General features: G+C 45.3%; 1 protein-coding gene across 3 annotated transcripts in view; it reads right to left on the minus strand.

Moving 5' to 3' along the window:
* Positions 1-15000, minus strand: part of LOC134455621 (guanine nucleotide exchange factor VAV3) — a 196297-nt gene that overhangs the window by 48674 nt on the left and 132623 nt on the right. For all 3 annotated transcript variants that reach the window (XR_010036135.1, XM_063206800.1, XM_063206801.1), the window contains exons 20-23: positions 13939-14069; positions 6941-7006; positions 5766-5800; positions 4813-4929 (exon numbers count right to left, since the gene is read on the minus strand). Coding sequence is in view for 2 of the 3 variants with exons in the window: in XM_063206800.1 (XP_063062870.1) it covers positions 4813-4929; positions 5766-5800; positions 6941-7006; positions 13939-14069 (349 nt within the window). In the remaining variant the exon portion in view is untranslated. The remainder of the gene's footprint in view (positions 1-4812; positions 4930-5765; positions 5801-6940; positions 7007-13938; positions 14070-15000) is intronic.

Genomic DNA, 15000 nt, shown 5'->3' on the forward strand with positions numbered 1-15000 from the left:
TCAACATTACATACAATATAAGTAGCTATATCTTAAAAGTAGTAGGTGTTGGTGACTCTCACCATGCCACAAGCGTGGGAACAGTATTGGAACATTATGTCAGTTACATATGAAATGGTTAAGGAAGAAAAATCTGCACTCACAAACTGCGTCTCATTATTTATCTATATTACCACCATGTCCAAAAAGCAAACGCGTTTCGGCTATCAAGCCTTCATCAGTGCGTGGTAAGTACGCACGCACGCACTGATGAAGTCTTGATAGCACTGATGAAGGCTTGATAGCCGATGAAGCTTGATAGCACTGATGAAGGCTTGATAGCCGAAACGCGTTTGCTTTTTGGACATGGTGGTAATATAAATAAATAATGAGACGCAGTTTGTGAGTGCGGATTTTTCTTCCTTAAGTTGATACATTTTATCGCGCACCCAAAGACTTTCGTTTTTCCAAGAAGTTGAGCGCCAAAACATATGAAATGGTAACATGTAGTCTACGAAAACAATCTAACTGACTCAGCCATTCTGTAGTGCAGGCAGACACAGTGCTTTATCCACCCTCACACACACTAAACTCCCCACCCCGATCTCCATTACTGACGGTAATGAGACTCTCATTGGCCTGACTGCAGAATAAGCTGTGATCACAGCACCCTAATCCATATTGTTTGTAAAGGCTTGGGAGAAGAAGAAAAAATATATCCAGCGGGTTCGCCAGGCCTGTTGTTAATGTGAAATGCCAAAGTTTAATTTAGAGCAACAAGATGGCGGCATATTTTCTTTCTCTCTTTCTCTTTCTCTTTCTCTTTCTCTTTCTCTGTCTCTTTCTCTGTCTTTGCTCTCTCTCTCTCTCTCTCTCTCTCTCTCTCTCTCTCTCTCATTACACAGGTATGTCCTTCAGTGTTTTGCTGTCCTTTTGACTAATTATCCATGTGTGTGTATAGGCAGGTAAGCATGAGACTGCATGTTCAAGTGTGAGAGTGCATGTACGGTACGGTAAGTGGCTGAATATTGACTAAACATATAGTACATAGTTTTACAGTACATGGACCTGGATCAATCGAGAATGAACTGTATGTTTTTTTTTTTCATTTTCACCACTGGTACACTGTTGAACCAACAGACCCAGTAACTCTGACAGGCTCCTAATGCAGTAAATACTCTACGCTGAGTGGTCATTGAAAAACAGTTTTGTTGAGGCATCATGTGCGTTGACCTCCATTTCCATTCAGACTGAAGCAACAAAACAAAGGGCAGTTGTGGCCTAATGGTTAGGGAGGTGGTGTTAAGATCAGAGGGTTACAGGTTCGAATCCCACCCTTACTTCTTCCTACACCTCCATCCATGCTAGCCTCACATTTCCAATATCCTGTACAATAATTGTAAGTTGCTTTGAATAAAAGTGTCAGCTAAGTGTAATTTAATGTACAGTATGTGTCGCAATTTAGACATAGCCTTTGCTGCAAAACATTGTAGGAACGATATGAGGAATACACTGTGAGCGTCTCAGTAAACTAATGTTTACTGATGTAAACATGTTTGCAAATGATTAGCCCACAACGTTCTATCTACAATGGTGCAACGCCTCTCCAAAGCTTATCAGTCGAGACGTGACCATTATTGCTCATAAGGGTACAGTCAGTGAGATTAGATAGGGAAGATCTCTCCTGCATGCCCCCCTCCCACCCCCCAACCTTCTGTGAGTGGAGAGGTGACTCTCCAATCAATGGCACCTGGCGCCAACGTCCTCCGAGGTCCCGATCGGCGGGTCAAGTATGTTTTGAAACACGAGGCAAAGGAATGGTCCCTGTTGGAAAACAAGGTGGGCTGCCCCGGTGGAATTTGAATGCATACAAGTTTGAATGTACTAGGGGAAAAGAGGTAGGGCTTCCAGATACACACTATAGTGGGTGTTTTCCTTTTACAGGATTAAAAAATGAAATACAGAAGGAGAAAGACAATGTGTGTGTGTGTGTTAGAGAGAGAGATAGATGGAGAGAGAGAGAGAGAGAGAGAGAGAGAGAGAGAGAGAGAGAGAGAGAGAGAGAGAGAGGGGGGGGGGGGGGAGAGAGAGAGAGAGAGAGAGGGGGGGGAGAGAGGAGAGAGAGAGAGAGAGAGAGAGAGAGAGAGAGGGGGGAGAGAGAGAGAGAGAGAGAGAGAGAGAGAGAGAGAGAGAGAGAGAGAGAGAGAGAGAGAGGGAGAGAGAGGGGGGGACGACTGGGAGTATGATTAAGAAGGGATCAAGGCCAACCCTGCAACTGCCATCACACTGCTAGTGTAGTCTAAAGCTACATTCAAACACATAACACTACTAGTTACTCGCTCAGTGTACTACTAGTGTAGTCTGACCCCTGCCTCCTATGTATGGGGGTAGGTCATTTCCAGAAGCTATGGCTATTAGTCAGTAGTACTCAGGGCTGTAGTGGTCAAATTAGAGGTGGGTAAACTATGAATTTTTTGATCAGACAGACCGTGACGCGACGCAACGTGACGCGACGCAACGTGACGCGACGCAACGTGACGCGACGCGACACAGCACAGCACAAAGCAACACAAGGTGTCGCGAATCTGTATGGCTGTCCTGGCCTTATTCCATGACGTTATCAGTTGAAGTCATATTAAATCAATTAAAATTTCAACAGTAAAGAAAAGTATGTGTAGAGTAAGAACTATCCAGGCTACAGTAGATATGGTGTGTGTGTGTGTGTGTGTGTGTGTGTGTGTGTGTGTGTGTGTGTGTGTGTGTGTGTGTGTGTGTGTGTGTGTGTGTGTGTGTGTGTGTGTGTGTGTGTGTGTGTGTGTGTGTGTGTGTGTGTGTGTGTGTCTCCTCTCGCACTACCTGTTTCTTCATCTCCTATTTCATCTTTCTCTGTTTCCTCATTCTCTGTTGGTACTCTTTCCTTTCCTCATCTTTCCTCTTCTATCTCTCTCTGATCTCCTGATGTTTCTCCTCTCCCTGTGATCTCTGCCTCATTGCCTGTACCATCACTGCCTGAAAAAGTAGAATTTAAGAGTTGTGGGGCTGAGAACACCAGTTAAGCAGCCTGCCAATTACACTGACAACATAAGTTAAAGAATCACTCATAGGCTATAACTACCTATGTCAGCATAAATAGCCTATAGGCCTACAGCATGTTTTTTGTTATATTGTTTTATATTTAGAAAATACAAGATTGCTATTTTTGTTTTACACTTGCCAATTCAATGGCTGTTTTAAAAAAAAATCATATGTAAGCCATCACATAAATCATATTTTTGCGGTATTTAGAATGACAATTGACCTTTTATTAACTCCGCCAGGAGGTTATGTGATCGCCCGATTTCTGTGCTACCATGTCTGTCCGTCTGTCGCTCTGTTCGTTCGCTGCTATTTCGCGGCCTGCCACAAGGTGGCCGAGGTGAATTGAGCTATGACAGGGCGTGCCTGCGAGGTGGATTGATGGACAGTGACCACAGCCAGAATATAGGCTATTACGCGCGGATTTGCTGTGCCTACATGGCTGCGTAGCCAATAGCACACCAAATGATATAATAATAATATACAATATGGCACACATATCATCGCAGAGTGTTTGCCCTGTCAACCAAATCAGCTTTCGCGGAGTTAATTGTTCTCCGAGTGTTTCCCTGCTCAGTTGAAGTTCACGAAGGCTGGAGATAATATTAATAACGGCGAATAGTGGTATAACAGATAACAGACAGCGCCAAGGAGGGAGAGGTACCCGGTTCACTACAGGCTACATGAAAGGTTGGCGGAGGTCTGCACACTCTGGGTGCATTTCTAGTTTGATTTGCTATTCTCATTTCACCTTGAAGCACGAGAACGTCTCGTGCTGTAAAATTATTGTTGTAAAATTACACTGGTGGCATTGCTAGCTTTCGTGATATAATGACTAGCGGTGGATGACGAGTGCAATACTGTACAAGGATAGCATGACTACGCATTAGCTAATCTGAAAGCTCGTTCTGTCATTGCCATAATTCGTCAAGTCAAACTTATTTATGAAGCACATTTAACGACTCATGTAAATTGATCTCTGTCAGTCTTACTTTGTACTTGAGGCCTTTTGCTGGCATCTGCGGAAGTGGAAGCACTGGATGGTCTCTTCAAATATCTCCTAATATCCATGATGACTAACTTTGAACAGGTAGGCAGGCAGGCAGGCAACTACACAACGTGTATGTGTTTACATATTCCCTGGATCCTGATTGGTGTCGCCGCCGCAGCCGAAAGGCACTGATTGGAAGGTCACATACCCGAATACAGAGCAGATGAAAATGATTCCTACTAAAGCGTTAAGTATGTTATGCTATTTTTTAAATGAAACCAAATTTGTTTTGGATTATTCCAACGGCAGATCACAAGGCGCAGGGAACTTTGACGTGCGTAATTGCCATTAAGAGCTGCGTAAACGCTATTTAGAGGTGGGTAAACGCTATTAGAGGTGGGTAAACGCTATTTCCTAAATTCCAGAGGTGCGTAAACGGCGTTTACGTGCGTTTACCCTCCACTACAGCCCTGGTAGTACTAACTAGTAAATATAGTTTGTTACTTGGCAAATCCAATGTAATTATGTAAATGCAATGTAATTATGTAAATTCCAGAAGTTATGGCTATTAGTCAGTAGTACTAACTAGTAAATATTATTTTCTTACTTGGCAAATGCAACGTAATGCAATGTAACTTGGCTAAACTAATGCAATTACTTAGTAAATATCATATTTGTGAATGGGCAGCATATATTTTGAAAATAAACTACTAAAATCACATACTCTACCTCTAACGCGTTAGTTTTGCGCGACGCGCCGTACTCACTTGATGCTGATGGCGTACTCGGTGCTCTCCCCTCTCCTGTGCCGCACCAGGTAGGTGCTGTTGACGCGGTTGGTCAGCTCCACCTCAGCCTGCCCCCTCTCCATCTGCCCAGCGAACCTAAACGCAGGGCAGAGGAGGGCAAAGGTCAGAGGTCAAAGGTCAACCTGAGGTCACTATGTTATGTTTTTTTTTCGTGTATATGGAGGTCACAGCTAAGAAAAATCATGTGAAAGGGTATGTACAGTTAATAGAAGGGAAAGTAACCTGTGGACAATATGTGTATGGAGGCCACAGGGGGAAAAAACTGTAAAATATAAATGAAAATGAAAATGCAAAAAAGTGTGGAAATCAATAAACAAATAAGTAAATGGAAACGGTGGAGTGGGGAAATGCGTGAGTCGTTAAATAAACTTGGATGTGTCAGATCGCCAGAAGTGTGGTGGTGGTGATTGGGTTTTTATTTTATTTCAAACGACACTTCCTGAAAGTGGCTTCCCCAATTGCATTTAAAAGTGAGCGAGCGAGCGGGCACGTCAAGTCAAGGCCAGACAACTAAAAGGAAATTGCACCGCGGCGCTCGGCAGTAACTGGCGATCGTTGCTGTATTGCTCGCCCGGCACTCTGACGGCTCTATTTGGTGGTGACAGCCTAATGCCATTGGCTGGTCACGGTACGGCTGTCAGGTGGCCATCAGCACTTCAGGCTGCGTCATTATTTCCACTTATTTCAGTGCTACCCTCTTCTACTGAATGGGGGAGAGAGCAGGCATGCGGATCAAACGCACACACACACACACACACACACACACACACACACACACACACACACACACACACACACACACACACACACACACACACACACACACACACACACACACACACACACACACACACACACACACACACACACACACACACACACACACACACACACTGACGACCACCACTTACCACGGCTGACTGGAGTAATCAACAGGTTTGGGTACCTGAGGAGACATAGAGAGGAAAATAGAGATGGGGGTAGATCAAAAGTGAGGGTGTAAAGAGAGAGAGGGGGGGAAGCAGAGAGAGAGAGAGAGAGAGAGAGAGAGAGAGAGAGAGAGAGAGAGAGAGAGAGAGAGAGAGAGAGAGAGAGAGAGGGAGAGCAGAGAGAGAGAGAGAGGGAGAGAGACAGACAGACAGACAGACAGACAGACAGACAGACAGACAGACAGACAGACAGACAGACAGACAGACAGACAAATAGATAGAGCGAGACAGAAGGGAAGAGAGAAATTACATTTCTAGTCAAATCACATCTGCATACTTTCCCCCGACCCTTCCCCTGCAGGCCAGAGCTGCATGTCTGGCTGCAGCCCCGTGTGTAAATGCCTCGGCAACAGGTGGTTTGGTAATTAACCCCATAAACGCCCCAAATGGCTTTCTTATCGCTGCTGCAATGTGTGCACAGAGATAATGGTGTTTTACTGGGATACACTCTGTGATTGGGCACCTTTTACAACACCACACGGACTGCCTTGTGCTGCACAAACAGCAACAACACCAGGATTTCACTTTTGCAGATGTAGATGAATGCACCTGCTCACATGTTGAAACCCAAAACCAAATATGTACTTACAAATGACAAGGGGATTCAATTGGTACACAAGACTTACATGAGGAAAATGAGAAATGGGACAATTTTATATTAAGTATGTGACTAAAGGCTACACAGGTCTTATGGTAGGTATTTGAGAGAGATAAGAAATGGAGAAATGTCCCATAGAAGACGTGTATAGTCCAAATACGAAGCATTTTACAAGTTTAATATACTACAGTATTCAGTAGCTTTTAGCTTCTATGTATATGGACTATTCTACGATTCTAGCTCATTTCAAATTATACATTGGGTTTGAAAGCTACAGAAACAAATCACTGATCCCAAGTTAGGCTGCAAGCCAGGGCCAAAAGTCTGCACAGTCAGGATATTACATTTCTTCCTGGCAGGAGCTCGACCGTACAATATGTACACCATAAAAACAAATGTAGCATTACTTAAAAGCCTGCATGAAATGAAATTCCCTGTCCAGGGTCTGAAACAATTACTACAACACGACACTGGAACATGGAGAAGAATTTATACTTACACACGGACACGGCTTCACTGCGTCACTTGGAAAGAAGCCAACCTCTCGCGTCGCCACGACTTTACCCTGCAACCATGACAGATAATTGCATTTCATTTGGCTGATTGACACACACACACACACACATACACGCACGCACACACGCACACAGGCACACAGGCGCACAGGCGCGCGCGCACACACACTCACACACACACACACACACACACACACACACACACACAAAAGCACACACACACACACTCAATAATTCAGCAACAATTAGCTTGCAACACACAGCCGTACACATTTTACAGCCAGAGTTAATTATAGTCCAAATGGCATTCACAGAGACGCAGAGTGAGTGTTGAGCAGAATCAAAAACAAAGTGGTGTCTAGTCTAGTCTCGCCACAGTAATCTGGCGGCTATGTCAGCTGCCGGCAAGATGAGTTTGACAGCACAAGTAAACAGGCAGAGCGACAAGATACAATTTTTAGAACGATGTTGGAATTACAATCTGAAACGAGAAATGCACTCAGAGAGTAAAGGCCTCCGCCAAGGAAGCTGTTTGATAGAACATTTTACTATGTTACACCCTATTTTTTTCAAGTATTTCTGCCTTCTTTTAGTTAGAAACTAGAATGTCAAAATTCACCCTATTCAATATTGAAGAATCTTTTAAAAAATGCATAGATCCGGATCGTGATCCGGATCACCACCAAAATGTAATAACTTGTTCCTTCTGTCGTTTACAACAACTCCACAAAATGTCATCAAAAATCCGCACATAACTTATTGAGTTATCCTGCTGAGAGACAGATAGGCAGACAAACAGACCAATGCAACCGGAAACATGACCTCCTTGACTGAGGTAAAAAACGAAGACTAAAGCCAACATCTTGTCAGCACAGCGTTAAAAAACACACATAGCTGACGACATAAACTACAATAGACTGAAAACGACAACAGAAAAGCCACCCCCATAAGCTTTACACTCCCATGAGCTGTGGTTTGTGCTTTTTCGACTCGACAGCAACCTGGACCTTATTCAGTCCTTTCTTAGTCTTTCTTAACACAAATATAATAGAATGGTGTTTTTTTTCTTGTTTCCATTACATTGAGCTTATCCCAGGGGAGGCCCTGAGTTTGCCTCTTAGAGCCTTGTCAAAGTCCCCATTAGGGTATTACATAACACACAAACACATTTTTTTTCCTGTTTTTGTGTTTGGGCTTTCACTTCGAGGTACAGATGTGACCTATTACTATTATTATGATAATTACCATAATGTACAATGGGCAATGTGCATTTGAATGCACCTGCAGCATTAAAAAAGGAATGGTGGCATATACAAGATTGACAGCGTGTTTGTGTGAGTGGTATTATGAAGTGTGTACGCACACAGCACACGTCACAAGACATGAGACAGCTGACTTTCAAAACAAAACACTTAAGCATGTGACTCAACACATGGCCCTGTGCATGTGTGTGTGTGTGTGTGTGTGTGTGTGTGTGTGTGTGTGTGTGTGTGTGTGTGTGTGTGTGTGTGTGTGTGTGTGTGTGTGTGTGTGTGTGCGTGTGCGTGTGTGTGCGTGCGTGTGCGTGCGTGTGCGTGTGTGTGTGTGTGTGTGTGTGTGCGCGTGTGCGCGTGTGTGTGCGCGCGTGTGTGTGTCTTATCTATGTATACTGCATATGAGTCCAAGGCCCAATCTTTCATGACAGGCTGAGTGATTATGCAGATTAAATCATCTGATGTGAGTAATGATTTCATTATTCCACGATATCCAACCCAATGAAGTCATAAAACTCACGCAAAGGTCACGCCTGCCTCGAGAGAGATGGGAGAGGCACCAAAAATGTGAAGAGAGTTTTAAACACTCGAGAGAGAGGTGTCTGTGTAAAGGCTGCCTCTACCCCTCTCTCCTTCTGGTTAGCTGTTTCTAGCCTCCAGATAGTCTTTCACCAAGTAGATGGAGAGAGCACGTTTCTTTCTCTCTCTCTCTCTCTCTCTCTCTCTCTCTCTCTCTCTCTCTCTCTCTCTCTCTCTCTCTCTCTCTCTCTCTCTCTCTCTCTCTCTCTCAGATATTCACTTGATTTTTATTTTCTTGTTCTCTCTTGCTCTCTCCTCTCTTTCTCTTTCTCTCTCTGACTTCTTTCTTCCCTCTCTCGCACAGTCTGTGTGTGTGCGCGCGCGTGTGTGTGTGTGTGTGTGTGTGTGTGTGTGTGTGTGTGTGTGTGTGTGTGTGTGTGTGTGTGTGTGTGTGTGTGTGTGTGTATGCATGTGTGTATGTGTGTGTGCGCATGCATGCACGCGCACATACACATCTCCCTTTCTTGGGAGGGGACAAATTCGATTTGTAAGCCGATCCTTAGGCCACAGCCACAATGCATTTAGCGTAATGACATTTTATCAGAGCTAGCTCGCGGGGCGGAGGGGCCTCTTCTGCAGGGGGCTGGTTAGGGTGACCCCCTCCTCTGCCACACTACCACCCAAACCCCCCCGCCCCAGTGCTGCCACATCGCGGCGGTAACGATTAAACTCATAACCTCGCCGGAGTAAGCAGATGGCAGCCAAAAGGTTGGAATGAAATTACCGGGATTGATTCTATTTGTCTGACTACGCCGGCACGGCATGCTGAAATAATTGTCTTTCCTTTCCGCGCGTGTTGTGTTGCCCGGGAGACGAATCGAGAGCATGAAAATGAACGCATGCGCGTGTGCTTCGTTTTCGTTTTGCGTGTGCGTGTGGCGTCTGTAATTCCAGTCAGTGTCAGTGAGCTGTGAGGTGGGGGGTGGGGGGAGCTGAATGAGGGGATGCAAATTTTCAGTGCGTCAATACATGAGGGTGGTGTGTGTCCATGTGTGTGTGTCCATGTGTGTGTGTGTGTGTGTGTGTGTGTGTGCGCGCATGCATGCGTGTTAGTGTGCATTTCAGTGTGTGCGTGCGTGTATCTTGTTGAGGTTTGTTGTGTGTGACGTGATGTGCAATAATTCAGCGCCAAATCAAAATCCAATAAATCAACAAAACTACGGCGACTTGGATGTATCCATCAACCAGCTGGGCCCTGCCAGCCAGCAAACCCCCAATACAAGCACCACTCTCCTCCTCTTTGCTCTCAGGCAGCATTGGATGAAATTAAAAGCACCGCTGAGCGAAGGAAAATAAATGAATAAATACAGCAGATAAATATTGGGCTGGATGAGTCATGAAGAAGAGGAAGCTGAATGGAGAAGGGGATTGTTGAGACAGACAGAGCTTTGGAGGAGAAAAACCGGGGGCTTTCTCCGGCTTGCTTGCTGGCCGAACGACTGGCCAAGGTCTTGTCTGGCAATTGAGAGAGAGGTTGTTATTGTTTCCTGTGCGACTGAATGGTTGCAAGCTTGCGTGCCAAAGCCTCAGGAAATCACACCAAATGCCCCCCCAACTTCCTCCTGGGTCAGCCCCAGACAAGGGCACTGCCATGCCAGCCAGGGCGTAGAGGATGAAGAGGAGATGAGTAAGAGTGGAGAGTGGGAGGTGGGAGGTGGGAGGCGTTATAGCCTCTGCCAGTGAGGGGAGTTGGGAAGAGACGAGTGGGCGAGTAGCCGGGGAGAGAGTCATGGAGCTGGGAGGATGAGGAGGGGATGTGAGGGTGGAGAGTGGAGTGGGCGAAAGTGACATGGAGGTGTTAGCCTCTGCCAGTGAGGAACTGGGGAGGGTGGAGGAAGAAAGGAGTGGGGGAGTGGATGGAGAGAGTGTGGAGTAAAGTCATGGAGAAAGGAAGAGGAGGGGATGAGAGGAGGTGCAGAAAGGATGAGGAGGGGATGTGAGGGTGGAGAGTGGAGTGGGCGAAAGTGACATGGAGGTGTTAGCCTCGGCCAGTGAGGAAGGGGGGAGGGTGGAGGAATAAAGGAGTGGGCGAGTGGATGGAGAGGGGGGGGGGGGGGGGGCGAGGAGGGGATGAGTGAGGGTGGAGAGTGGGGGGAATTAGAGGATGGATAGGAGGAGAGGAGTGGGTGAACGGGAGAAGAGAATAGAGAGTGGGGGACAGTCAGGGGGGTACCAGTGGCACCACAGACACCATTGAAGAACCACAATACTCTTACAACTAAAGAAGGAAGAACAACAAAATATCTGTGCCACCTGGTGGGACAGTTTGGGACTACTCACAATATCCTGTGTGTGGGTATTTTCCTTTCTTTTTTGCATTTGTTAATCTTGTGAAGCACATTGAGTTGCACCTGTGTATGAAATGCGCTATACAAATAAACTTGCCTTGCCTTGCCTTTGTATGTGCTGTATGCCATTATGCCAAACAGATATAACAGTAAGAAATTATAGGGGGGGGGGGGGTTTGTCACAAAATAAAAAGGATGCTTTGTCACAACACAAAGCAAGTGTTAATAAAAAATCAATTCATGAATAAAATAATAATCATAATAATTCATAGCCAACAGGTAGTACATATTAAGGGCAGATTATAGTTCAGCAACGGCGCCTGTTGGTTACGGTCGCTTACCACTGTTGATGTTATAGATCTGCGCACGAGGTCTCATGTCGTTAGCCACATTTGGCTACATAGCTACAAGGCTACAGTACAGTAGTCAGACTGCAGGCATAGTGCCGTGAGTGCTAAACTGATGTACAGTATTGTTTGTTTGTTACTTACTAATTCAGTCATTGTAGTTTCATTTATTTACACACACTAGAAAGAAAGTGTTCGTATTCCACAGAATATTGACAGTTTGGCTCTCGTAATCTACCGGAGAGCTGTGCCGCCACGAGAACAAGGAAGTAGCGAGACGACCAATCACGGCGCCTTTTCTCTGCGACCTTCGCAACCGTCTGTCGCGTAGTCAGGATTTTTTTGAGGCGCGCGACGACGGTTGCAGAGCCTCTGCGCGGGGGGCGTGGTCGCGCACAGACGGTTGCACAGGCTCTGCAACCGTCAGCGCCAATAAGTATAAATTAGCCTTTACAGTTCATGTGGCGCCCGAATTGTCAGTCACTGTTATTTTTTAGAGCCTGCTACACGGTGACTTTGCACCCTGCCACCATCCATGGGTGTCCACACGCCACCTCTTTTGTCTCTGCCTCAACACATAATCGTTGTGTTTGCAGAATGCATCAATCAATTATGTTCACATTGTTCGGCACCGGGCTGTCAACAGTCACCGCTCTCCACCCTGCAGCGTCTTTTCAAAAAGAGGAGTGTACTTATATTAGGTAAAGTCACGTAGCACTTTTAAAGAGAAAGAAATTGTATGTGTGTGCATATGAACAAGGATCTCACTGGAGACTCAAAGGACTCCATGGCATATTAGTCATATGGGTCGTAAGGCATATACACAAGTCTTTATGAGAATAGTCCAAATGCATATTGTATTGTGACACGTGACCATAAAGACAGGATTGTCTATTGCTTTGTATCAAAAAAAAGAAAGGCGATGACAAACGATGACAAACCTTCATCATTTCATTTAACTCACAATAGCAGCTTTACGCCCATTCTGTCTACTATACAGTAGTATTTCTCTGACTCATTCCACGTTGGCTACTCTGCTAGCTCTCGTCTCGTTAGCCCAAAACAACACACGACATACAGCTTGAACCAACAGCTCTGATGCGGAAACCAAAGCTGCAGGAGGGGTACAGATTATCCCCATTCATCTTCAAGACGGCTGACACAGAGACGCAGAGACGTGACTGCATGGCCCCCAATGGGCAGGGACCGTCTGAGCGCGCTCAGTGAGGGCGCTGAGAGCACAGCTGCTGGCGGGCGGCTCTGACAGAGACAAGTTTGTCACTGGAGCCCCCCCCCCCAAACCGATCACACACAGATGGATGCAGAGATGGAAAGAGCTGACTCTCTTTACCACGATGAAGGATAACAAAAAAGGACTTGAATGAGAAGACCTGAAGGGAGGTGGTGGCGTATTGCGCAGCAGAGTGGGCTTCTGAGAGGGATTATAAGTGTCTCTGATATGGTCTGTGTTATGGGTGCGAGAGACTTGACACAAGTGCTCTGCCACTTCATGTCTCTGCTCCAGTGTCTTCACTGCTTGTGCTACGATCTGCTCCAGTCATGAAATGGAGTGTTGCAGTAAATGTTACTACGACATTTACATCATACAGCAAGTGGAAAAATTGATGGCTACATTACCAGTATAACCCTACCGGTAATAACAGTGTGTTAACAATGTACAGTACAGTACTGCACAGATGGCAATGCCCTTGCCATGTGAACACACTGACAACAGACAACAGACAACAGACAACAGACATCAGACAACAGACAACAGACAACAGACAACAGACAACAGACAATAGACAACAGACAACTGACAGACACTAACAAATATTCAGGAAACTCTTGATCTCTGTGCTTCAATCATTCCAGATAACTCATTTGACGTCACAGCACTGCACTACTTCCTCTCTAACAACTGATGTATGGGGTAAGAAAAGAACCTCATAAAAGTAAATGACAAATGATGGCCATGCCATACAACACTACAAGCCACCTGGTACAACATGTTCTGGGTTGCACAGGTGTCAATGACCTTGCCTATAGTGAAGGCAATGACATTGTTCGCAGTGTCAGTTCAGATGTATATCACAGATACAACCAGGACACAGATAAAACCATGTACCATGTTTTAAGATCTAGCTCCAGACCAGGTAATGCTGTCAGGGATTTGGGATTTGGCCTAAAGGTTAGGGATTTGTTTGGAAGTTGAGATCGGAAGGTTGCAGGTTCTAATCCTAAAAATTTGTGAAGAATGTTCTACTAGGACTTCTACATTGAGCAAATCCTCACGCTGCTTCAGGTACTGTTGTGACCAATACATTGTAGTATTTGTAAGCTGCTTGGGATAAAAGCATTTGCTAAATGCAATGCAAAGAAACGGTTGCTTTTCAAATTGCGTTTTATATTAAAAAAGAAAAAGGCCAAAGAACATTACAACATTAGTCAGCATTTCCTTATCTTTCCATCTCTGAATAACGTTCTCTGTGTGTCATCCCTCTTTTCCTCTTACCTGCCACCAGGTGCTGTGCAGGTCTGCGCCCAGGAGCTCTATGACGTCCCCGACCTGGATGTTGAGTGGCGGGCCGCCGACGGGGACGGGCACCCCGTAGTAGTTGCGGATCACCTGCATCTTAGGTAGACCTGAGGAAGGGATATAACAAAGCGGAAGACGTTACACATATGTGTGGATGACAGTAGAGTAGTAGAGCGTCATTCATTAATCCCAAGGGAAATTAAGTCCAGTAGCATACAGTACATACATAAACAGAATACACAAGATAGAGTAAACTGGTCCACTTCGGAAAGACTAGGCCAGGGATGACTGGAGCACTCAGATACTTTTTAGTAATTTATTGTGGTGAAAACAAGAATACACAAGACTTTACACATATGTGTAGCAGTTATGGATGACCTGCATCTTAACGCATTAAGACATGGCTCCTGTAACAAATTTGCTGTTATCAGAATGGCAATAACCTAAGTCATTACGTATTGCTAAGGACCATAATAGTAGTATCATAATAATGTCATAGTTGATGATGTTATAATAGTGTAGTACTATGGTAGTTAAGTCTTTTTAACAATACACAGAACCATACACAGAGGCAGTCCAATTTGCTTCACAAAAATAAAATAAAACTGGCAATAAAGCATGAGAACACAGGGTTTTGGTGCTTCCCCAATGGGTGTTCCATTTTCTTACGTGTCTGTATGTGTGTGTGTGTGTGCGTGCGTGCGTGCGTGCGCATATATGTGCATGCACATGCTAGCCTGTGTGTGTGAGGAGTTTATACAGTATGTGTGTGGTAGGACTTTTTCAGGTATGTGAAATGTTTGTAATGTTTGTGTGTGTGCAGATGATCGATGAACATCTGTCTGTGCCTCTGTGTGTGTGTGTGCGTGTGTGTGTGTGTGTGTGTGTGTGTGTGTGTGTGTGTGTGTGTGTGTGTGTGTGTGTGTGTGTGTGTGTGTGTGTGTGTGTGTGTGTGTGTGTGTGTGTGTGTGTGTGTGTGTGTGTGTACTCGCGCACGCCTGGGTCCACACACACACACGAGGGCTCGAGTCCTGAGTG

This window comes from Engraulis encrasicolus, chromosome 9 (assembly GCF_034702125.1).
Source record: "Engraulis encrasicolus isolate BLACKSEA-1 chromosome 9, IST_EnEncr_1.0, whole genome shotgun sequence".
Classification (NCBI taxonomy): domain Eukaryota; kingdom Metazoa; phylum Chordata; class Actinopteri; order Clupeiformes; family Engraulidae; genus Engraulis; species Engraulis encrasicolus.